Below are 10437 nucleotides of genomic sequence, written 5' to 3'. Positions count from 1 at the left end.
TCGGAGTTTTTTCAAATCGCCACATTTCTAGCGGGGCAAAATTTAACTTATTGGCCAAAAATTTTTCTTTCCTTTTTTTTTTTTTTTTTTTTTTAAGTTTTTTTTTTTAGGAGGAGTGGAGACCGAAAGGAAAGCAAAAAAAAAACAAACATCTGCTTTAATACTCCTTTGCCTTTTGTTGTGTTTTTCCAGGTTGCGTCGACTTCCTGGAGCAGCCCACCATGGCGTTTGTGAGGCTCCAGGAGGCGGTGGAGCTGGAGTCCGTTCTGGAAGTTCCTGTTCCCGTCAGATTCCTCTTCGTTCTGCTTGGACCTCCAACCACCAGCATGGACTACCATCAGATTGGACGCTCAATCTCCACCCTCATGTCTGACAAGGTGAGCAGAAAAATAAATGGATGCTGTTGTCTGGGGCTGGGCTTCTCATGCCAGATCTCAGTTTAGTTGATTTTGCTTGTTTTCTTTCTAAAGAAATTACAGGAAATATTTTCAAAAGGTGCCATTTGTTTTAGTTTTAGTCATCCCTTCTCTGAGTTGCGTGATGGAGAATTAAAAGCAGGCTACGAGAATTTTTGTTTAATTACCAGAAAGTAGTCATCATATTAGCAGAAAAATTATGCAGTTTCACCAGAAACATCTTAAATTAAGAGTTTTAATGAGGGGGGGAAAGCTTCATTATCAGGATCTGATGTAATAAGCTCAAGTTGTGTTGATCTTTCTTTGAAATAGTCCTGCTAATGATTTGATGCTGATGTGTTAAAAGATTAACTTTCTATTCAATATTATCATCACAAAAGTTTTCAAACAATTACACTTTATTCTGGTGTTATTGCGTGACCCTTATATTCAGTTGTGAAACTTACCTGAATATAAAGTCCAGCTAAATAGAAACTGTGAAACTCGGCCTTGGTCGGGCGTGCTGCAAACCCAAGGAGTGCATTGGTGAAACAAGTCCTAAATAACACATGTTGAGTTGATTTTTGTGCATTTGTCTTTTGTCCACAGCAATTTCATGAGGCAGCTTACCTGGCGGACGACAGGCAGGACCTGCTGAATGCCATCAACAGCTTCTTGGACTGCAGTATCGTTCTGCCGCCATCGGAGATGGGAGACGACGAGCTGCTTCGCTCTGTTGCTCGCTTCCAGAGAGAAATGCTCCGTAAGAGGGAAGAACAAGAGCAGGTCAAGCTGCTGGCTAAAGAGCCGAAAAGCTTCGAGGACAAAGGTCAGCTCTTCTGTCAAGGGAAAACATTATTTTATCGTGTTAAGGACCAACAGCAAACTGGTCAAATGATCACTGTTTATTACTTTGCATTATGTATACACTTACAACTTTCATTGATATGCTGCCTGAGTCACCATGGTTACCATTTTGCGAACTCCTAACAAGTGAGAATATCATTGCAATGTTGATTTATATTAGTAAATCAATCACATATTTCATTCAGAGAGTTTCATTTTTAGTAATTATTTCTGTTTTAGATGATTGGATGGTTATTATTATGGTAAGTAATGAAAACCCAAAATTCAATTTTTAAGGTAACTTGTTACATAAAACAAATTTAAAAAATTCAAGGGTGGAGTAATGCTACAAAAAAAATTACAAACAATAAAAAAAAGGGACCTGGTGCCCAAGTTTTAGTTGATTGTAGATTTTTCTTAAACCACACAGGTCATGAATATGATACAAGTGGTCTGATCAGCCTGAAAAAGTGAGATAAACTGCTTTATAACAACTTGAATGTCTTTTCTGACCCAGAGGCCCTTCTCAAACCTTCAAAACAGTCAGACGACCCCTTGGAGCGCACGGGCCGCCCCTTCGGAGGCCTTATAAGAGACATTCAGCGTCGATACCCAAAATACATCAGCGACTTCAGCGACGCCTTGAACAGCCAGTGCATGGCGGCGGTCATCTTCATCTACTTTGCTGCTCTCTCTCCAGCTATCACATTTGGAGGTTTACTAGGTACGGATGTGTCTCCTCATTTCATAATGTCAGGGTTTTGTAATGTTGGAAATGAGAGCATAATAAATCCTTTCCAAAGCTTTTACACCCTTTATGTTACTTTACTGCTTTGGTTTTTGTCCATCGTTTGAGTTGAGCTGTTCAGTTTGACTTGCCTTCATAGGTCTACTCACTGAGTCTTTTTATTGTTTGCTCCTCTCCACAAGCTAACACATGTCTTGTTAACTACCAGTTTAAAAAACTCAGGCTTACTCCTGCGTCTCATGTTTTTAGCTTTAGCTTTACATTGTTCTGCTCCATTTTGTTGCTTGTTGTTCTTAGTATGTGCAAATTAGAGATTTTCAAATCACAGTGCAACTTGCAAAATAACTCTTAAAGACTCAACCTTGGGTAAAATTTATTTCCACTTATTTACATTACACTTTTCTTCCAAACAGATGTATTTTCTTTTGTTTTTGAGGTAAATTGCGTAGAATAAAGCTACATCAGAGTTGGAAAATGTTTGCCCACTAAACTCTGGTCTTTTGAAGAAGGATTTTCAGATCTCTTTCTGTTCATGTTTTGCTAATTAAAGTTTTACTGACAAACTCTGTATGTGTTTATCTGAAGGCGAGAAGACTGAAGGACTGATCGGGGTTTCTGAGCTGATCATCTCGACAGCAGTCCAGGGAATCCTGTTCTGCTTACTCGGAGCTCAGCCGCTGCTGGTCGTTGGTTTTTCTGGGCCCATTCTGGTCTTTGAGGAAGCCTTTTATAGTGTAAGTTTTAGATTAAGTTTAATTTTAATAAAAACGACATGTAAAATTGAAAGGCACAAGGAATCGTCCCTGAGGTACACCCCAAATGAGCAGAATAAATTATACTGTTAAAATGTGACAGAAAATAGGAGGTGCAAGATGTTTTAATAATGTCAAAGGCAGTGGAGAAGTGGAAAAGAAGAAGTGGAAAAGAGTTCCTATGCTGTCATTTATGCTGTTTTTGCTCTAAATTGCTCTTAAATTATAGCAACTGTGCTGCAGTTTCCTACACAAAATTATTTACTTCAAGCTTAAATGATCCATAACTTAATTTCCACGACTTGCATCGACATGAACGCTGGTTAGTCCACATTTCTCACTCTTCTGCATCTCCACAGTTCTGCAAATCAAACAACATGGAGTACCTGACGGGCCGCGTCTGGATTGGGTTATGGCTCATCGTCATCGTGATCGTCACGGTGGCCTTCGAAGGCAGCTTTCTGGTGCGCTACGTCTCCCGCTTCACCCAGGAAATCTTCTCCTTCCTCATCTCCCTCATCTTCATCTGCGAGACCTTCGTCAAGCTGGGCAAGGTATGCATGAGAGAGAGAAGTTTTCGTTTGCGTAACGGACATTAAGCCAAAGTGACTAATCTTTGGACGCTGTTCAAAACATGGGGTCAAAATGAGTGTTTTCCTAATGAGAGCTCCTTTAATCTGGTGTGATGGATTTAATTTGAAAGATTAATCGACTGAAGGTTTGTTATTATTAATAATTATTATTGTCCAGATTTAGAACGATGCCGTAATTTTAGGTTGGTGTTTAATGCAAGACTTTTGTGTTCAGATATTCAAGGAGCACCCGCTGAAACGCTGCTCAGTCAACAGCACCACAGTAGAAGAAGAAAAAGAAGTCGTACTAGGAAACAGAACGATGAGGGAGCACAATGACACCCACGTCGTCACGGTTACCGGGGAGCCTAACACGGCACTGCTTTCTCTGGTTCTCATGGCCGGAACGTTCTTCATCGCCTTTTACCTGCGGAAGTTCAAGAACAGCGCTTTTTTCCCCGGGAGGGTGAGAGAGTTTGATTTATGCAATGAAAAGTATTCAGCATCACTGGAAATGTTTTTTGTTAAATGGGCTGGTAAAAAGCTGTGCAGGGGCTGAAAATGGCCCTCACTCCACACTTTGGGCACCTCTCCAATACGGGGTCATTATCTTCAACTATTTAAACTAAAGCTGAGATGATTTTAGAGCTTTATTAACTTGAGTTAATCTTCTCTGTTGAAGATTGTATGAGCATGTCATTTTTAATGACAGAAAAATGGGAAATACAGAAAATGTCAGTGATTGTAAAATTTGCATCAATAGTTGCGATCACAACTTCCTGGAGGAACTGAATATTTAGCTAAATGTTCATAGTGAAACCTGCTGAAGCGACATTCTGTAACTGGTTGTTTCCACCTCTTCGTTTCCAACCAGTTTGCGTTTTATTTTCTAGTGTCGCAGGATTATTGGAGACTTCGGGGTCCCCATTGCGATCCTGATCATGGTTCTGATGGACTACAGCATAGAAGACACTTATACTCAGGTTGGTTTCAGTGGTTTGGTTTCCCTCCTGTCCAAACGCTGCTGAGTGTCGTCTCTGTCCTCTGTCCAGAAACTGAGCGTCCCCAGCGGTTTCTCTGTGACGAGTCCCAACAAGCGAGGCTGGATCATCAATCCTCTGGGCTCGGACGGACGGTTCCCCGTCTGGATGATGTTCGCCTGCTGTCTTCCCGCGCTGCTGGTTTTCATCCTGATCTTCATGGAGACGCAGATCACAACGTGAGAAGAACCGCAGGCGCCATTTTGATTTGAACCTAGATGGTCAATCAGCGAATAAACAGACGGGAAGCTGAGAAACCTGAAGACTCTCTGCTCTCCTCTGAGTCTGGAGATGAAATCAAGGAGAATGATTTCTTCTTTCTGTCCTTTTCCCTTACTTCCTTTCCCCCTTGTGTTTTTCCTTTTTTCCTTCTGTCCTTCCTTCAAGTTGTCTTTTTATTCCTTTCTTGCTCCCTTGTTTCCACTTTTTCTTCCTTCCTACTAGCTTTCCTTTCTTCTGTCTTTCCTTCCTTGCTTCCTCCCTTTTAACCTTGCTTTCTTTGCTTTTAATCCTTTTTTGAATTCCTCCTTCCTTGCTTTGTCTTGTTCCCTTGCTTGCCTTTTTATCCTCCCTTCCTTCCTCAGCTGTATTAGATGTGTCGTAAGCATCTGTTTCTGTTTATTTTGCAGCTTCAGGTTTACGTTTCCGCATCAGGCTTGATTTTCTAGATAAACTCTCCTTGTTTTCTCTCCTTCAGGCTCATCGTCAGTAAGAAAGAGCGGATGCTGCTGAAGGGTTCTGGTTTCCACCTGGACTTGCTGCTCATCGTGGTCCTCGGTGGCACCTCGGCGCTCTTCGGGCTGCCGTGGATGGCCGCCGCCACTGTTCGCTCCGTGACCCACGTCAACGCCCTGACGGTCATGAGCAAAGCCGTCGCCCCTGGAGACAAGCCTCGCATCCAGGAGGTGAAGGAGCAGAGGGTCACCGGGCTGCTGGTCGCCGTCTTGGTTGGTGAGTGTCAAACTGGGACCTTTTTGCTCCCATTAAAGCTTCTTTTACTGGTGGAGTTTGTGTCCAGGTCTGTCCATTGTGATCGGCGACCTGCTGCGTCAGATTCCCCTCGCCGTGTTGTTTGGCATCTTCCTCTACATGGGAGTGATGTCGCTCAATGGCATCCAGCTGACAGAGCGAATGATGCTGCTCCTCATGCCGCCAAAGTATCACCCTGACCACACCTACGTACGCAAGGTGAGTCCAGATTAAAAACGCGTGATCGATATCAACAGATGATAGATCTGTTGCAGCGTTTCCCCCAGAAAACACGCCAGGGCAGGCATCCAGCGGCTCACCATGTAAATGAGTTAAATAAATAAAATGGAACTTATGTCATTGGATGGCATTAACAAAAACCTGAACACTAACTATAAAGTCTAAGAGGCAAACATAAAATTTTAAAGTGTCCAAACATTTTTTTTATCCTTTATCTGTGACTTGTCACTTTATTTACTGAAGTTTCACCAAAGAGATTCTTTAACTTTTCTTTGCTATCACTGTTATTAATAGTAAATAAACAATACTTAGCCTGCTGGGTGGAAACTCTTTGGTGATGGAATATTCAAAATATGGAATATTCATTGAACTCTGATCCAAAACTGCACAGCATTCTGGGAGATGTAGGCAGAGAAAAGGCTTTAACCTCTTATGGCCAGCTAAGCTAGGTTGGTGGAATGAACAAACTGACTCAGTCTTTGGTTACCTAGCAACAACCTGCTGGGTAAGAAGCAGATTCAAGTTCCACCCCCAACTTTGGTTACCTAGCAACAGCGGCAGTTTAAGATTCTAACACTTTTCCTCATAACTGCTAAAAAATAAAGTGAAAATTGTGAATAAAGTAGAATATTATGCCACCAGTTTGGCAGTATTTCAGATATTTAAAACAACAACAAAAAAAAAAAAACAAATCAGTAATTAAATAATTAAAATGTATATAAGTGTTTCATCATATCAGTTGACATGTACTGATATGAAATGTCCGTTTCCCGGTGGTAAACTGGACTGATTTGTGTCCGTCAGGTTCGTACGTGGCGCATGCATCTCTTCACCTGCATCCAGATGGTGTGCTTGGCCGTCCTTTGGGCCGTCATGTCCACCCAGGCGTCTCTGGCTTTCCCCTTTGTCCTCCTCCTCACTGTCCCCGTCAAGATGTTCGTGCTGCGTCGCGTCTTCAATGAAAGAGAGATGGCATGTGTAAGTCAAGTTTTTATTTGATTGTTGCAGCCTAAAATTGCTGAATTTATGAAAAACATTGTGAAAAATTCAACTTTTTAAAAAAAAATATTGCAGTTACATTTGTTGAGCTTTACTTTTGCAATAACACTGCAAAATTGCTGGACATAACCTTCCCAAAAAGACAGGATTTTAACAAAAAGAGGCAGTATTATGTAAAATCAGCTTTTTGGAGTTTTGCATCATGTGACTGGAGTGGTGCCTTGATTCTTTCACTCCTGGGTGGACCTGGCATGCATCTGCTGAGCTCATTATATGAACTACTTCAATGCAGCACAGGTAAAAATGTCAAAAGGGCAGAATTGTGTTTTCCAGGCATGGTGGCATTTTAGAGCATAAAAATGCCACTATGAGAAACTGTAGCCTTCAATTGTTAACCAAATTATATGCATTTCAAATATGACTTAAAAGAAATTTCACTTTGTAATTCAACAACTTGAAAGTGTCCAATTTCAAGTTGCTCTTTCTGAAACTCTGCCTTCAGGAAGTCATCAGAACATGGCTCCTCTATTAACCCTTTAACATTTTTACCAGAGTTTATGCTAATTTCTGCTGGCTAGACTAAAGGACTTGAGTGGGGGAGGATTGCAATGTAGGTCTGAAAATGCAGCTCAGAGGAGGAGCTGCGCCTGGAAGGCGGAGCTAGGTCCACCCTGGCGTTTTGCATAGGCTGAATGGTTGCCATGGAGATTGAAGGATTTCTTAAACATGGAAGGAGGAATCAAACACTCAAAGTACTTTTTTGACAGTGGAATAACATATTTATTATTGTAGTTCTATTAAAAGAAGCAAAAGGAAAATATTTACACAAGAAATAATATAAAAACAGGATGTAAGAGGAAGACAGTCGCCACCTTCTGGCTACACTGTGTTCTGCGCCTCAGTATGTTGCCATTTCCTCTGGTTTTTCTGTGAAATCACCTGATGATAAAAGCTCAATCAAAACTTTAAAAATAAGACGGACATCATGATGCATAAGAATCGAGGTTTAAAATATTATGCAAAAGTAACATGAAACTAACCAGCTTATTTCTACAATACTACTACAGGACATTTGTTTTCATTTTACATTTTTGTTTTTAAGTTGTAAATCATAGAAAATCATCAAACTTTAACATATAGGAAAATTAATACATCCATCTTTCTTCTCTTTATTATTTTTTTTAGCTGGACGGTGATGATGCAGAACCATATTTTGACGAGCGCGATTGTCATGACGAATACTCCGAGATGCACATGCCCGTGTAACGCCGCTCCCAGGCCTCGCATCGCCACTCAATCCAACTCCACTCGACACCGAAGCCCATCAGAACCGCTGACCTCTGGGTCAGAAACTTGAAAGTAAAGCTCGCTGGAAGAATCTGGTCAACAACACCTCTGCTTGGGCGCCTTTTTGTGTTTGATAGCGACAACAAAATGAAGAGATTTAGCTTTATTTCTTTATTTTTTTTCATGACATTTTATTTTTATTTAAACATTTATTTCAGGGGACAAGAGATTCCAAATAAAACGAAGTGATTGCAAGCTAAAAATTAATATATAGCAGTAGACGTATGTGCAAAACTGATAACATTTTAGCCCTGAAAGGTTGCTATGATTCACATTGAATATGTGGAAGATATCTAGGATACATTCCTTAACATTAACATGTTGTTAGTGCTAGTCATGTTTTTTTCTTCCTTTTACACCCACTAAGCGCCTTATGAAGGAAACGAGATACTGAGCAATTTTTTCCTCCTCATTCTGTCTTATTTTAGACAATCACTTTAAACATGAAGCTTGTAGCACTTTTTATAAGAAACCAAATCTGAACTGTATTCTGTATAATTATTTTAGCTGCTTAGTGTTCGTAGTGTGGCTTTAGTTGAGGGATTTTTTTTTTCCAGCCTGCTTTTTCATCATTTTGTTTTGTTTTTAACTCGGATGCTGCGGTTTAAATCAATTTCAGTGCCTGCAATGATGCAAGATCACCAGCAGAGGGAGATCTTGAATTACTGTTAATGTTTCACCAGAAAATGCAATTGTTCTGTTACATTAATGCCATGAAATCATGTTTGTCATCATAGACTTCACTTTTTTTATTTAAAAAAAACACAGTGGCGGTATAGATGCACTTGAATTGTCCCCTCGCACATGTGCAGGGCACTAATGTTATAATATGTTGTGACTCGGTGAGGAAATGCTGTAAAGTTGTCACCATTTTGTCCCAGTGCCAAATATCTACGGTTAGAATAACAAGCTGCAGCAGATTGGTTATCTCCGATCTGATCCTGCGTTTTTTTTTTTTTCACTCTAAAACATTCCATATTTTAACTTTTGCTGTGTTAAAACAGTCTAATCATTTCAGATTCCCACACAGACTGAAAAGAAAATCGATGCGTATCTGCTTTTTAAACTCTATCTGACTCTAAACTCTAATCATTTTCATCGTGCAGTTAAAGCTTTGACTGTCAAACACTTTAAAACTGACTTTGTTACATTATGTCAAACACTACTTTTCCCCTCTGAGTGCCTCAGCCTGACTGAGATGGTGCCTTTCTGGGGTCAAAAGTCACAAAAAGTGAAGTGCCTGTAGGGGGAGGGGGGGGTGACCCACACGTGTGTTTAGGATGGCACGTTAGTGTTCAGCACTTTTCAAACATCTCTGGATTATGCATCACTGCTGTTTGCTTAAAGAATACTACAGAAGTTTTTTTCTGCTTTTAATGTATGCAAACACTTTTTTTGTTTTGTGCTGTCTGTTTCTGATCAGTGTGCCTGTGTAGCTTCAGATTCTGTGATCAAGTCGTTATGAAGAAGTGTGTAGGTTTGTTTTTATTGCAATACAAGTCCATGAGACTGTTGCTGATAACTTGTCCATCAGACATTGATGACAAATAAAGTATTTTCTATTTACCTGGGTTTATTTATTATTTATGAACATGTCATCCCTGCTTCAAATAAAGAAAAAAACACAAATTTTCATTTTTTTTTTATCTACACCGACAGTCTTGTGATGGTAAGATTTTAAGATATTTTTGTAAACACTTGAGCATAAAAGGATGTCACGTCAAGGCCGTGGCTATTGGCAGTAATTACACCCTCAGTCTTCTCTTGTGTCTGGAAACATTTTTAGGCTGTTCCCCAGGCAACAAACTGATTTTGGTGCAGGCTTTCTTGATTAATCCCTTTAGCGCTTCATGGCATTCACACCAAACGTGTCTGGTTTACATTCGCAGTCTATGTGGAGGCATGTCGAGGATCTTTGCAGCGCGTTTCAAGCGTCTAGCGAGGCGTGATTTGAACAGTTTTGAGCGTTGGACGCGCTTGACGTGTCTAGTACATTTGGTGTGAACGCACCAAAATGCAGACGCGTCAGATGTGCTTGGTGTGAACGCACCACTAGCTTTAGCTCCACTAATACCATCTTGAATTAGTGCTTTAGCTCTGTTATAGTCAAATTAGCTTTGTAATGTTAGCTTCCACTAATACTGTGTATACTGTGTTATATTAGTGTCATAGCATTAGCATCTGCTAGTACATGTGGAAATAGTGCTTTGAATTAGTGCTTTAGCTTTAATGGTGTCAAATTAGCATGGCAATGTTGGCTTCCCATACTATGTTGTATTAGTGTTTTACCATTAGCATTTGCTAGTACATGTGGAATTAGTGGTTTAGTGTTGGTTTCACTAATACTATTTAACTCTTTAGTATTAGCTTACACCAAATACCATGTTGACATAACACTTTAGTATTACTTGTTGAATTATTGTTTCAGCTTTGGCAGAATTAACTTTTTAGCTAGCTGTGCCCACCACTGAATCTCTCTATATTTACCCCACAGCATATATATATATATATATATATATATATATATAT

At 40.1% G+C, this 10437-nt stretch overlaps 1 protein-coding gene across 3 annotated transcripts in view; it reads left to right on the top strand.

Moving 5' to 3' along the window:
• slc4a2b (solute carrier family 4 member 2b) overlaps positions 1-9474 on the top strand; it is a 57334-nt gene extending 47860 nt beyond the window's left edge. For all 3 annotated transcript variants that reach the window (XM_015019028.1, XM_015019026.1, XM_015019027.1), the window contains 12 exons: positions 193-377; positions 1005-1224; positions 1759-1965; positions 2575-2723; positions 3101-3295; positions 3549-3779; positions 4207-4296; positions 4366-4532; positions 5051-5304; positions 5372-5541; positions 6367-6540; positions 7747-9474. In XM_015019028.1, the coding sequence (XP_014874514.1) occupies positions 193-377; positions 1005-1224; positions 1759-1965; positions 2575-2723; positions 3101-3295; positions 3549-3779; positions 4207-4296; positions 4366-4532; positions 5051-5304; positions 5372-5541; positions 6367-6540; positions 7747-7827 (2123 nt within the window). In that variant the 3' untranslated portion in view covers positions 7828-9474. The remainder of the gene's footprint in view (positions 1-192; positions 378-1004; positions 1225-1758; positions 1966-2574; positions 2724-3100; positions 3296-3548; positions 3780-4206; positions 4297-4365; positions 4533-5050; positions 5305-5371; positions 5542-6366; positions 6541-7746) is intronic.
• Positions 9475-10437: the final 963 nt, after the last annotated feature.

The sequence above is a fragment of the Poecilia latipinna genome, unplaced genomic scaffold (genome assembly GCF_001443285.1).
Source record: "Poecilia latipinna isolate Pla-1442-1.1 unplaced genomic scaffold, P_latipinna-1.0 Scaffold2359, whole genome shotgun sequence".
Taxonomy (NCBI): Eukaryota; Metazoa; Chordata; class Actinopteri; order Cyprinodontiformes; family Poeciliidae; genus Poecilia; species Poecilia latipinna.
The sequence above is the reverse complement of the archived record's forward strand: the minus strand, read 5'-3'. Positions and strand labels throughout refer to the sequence as shown.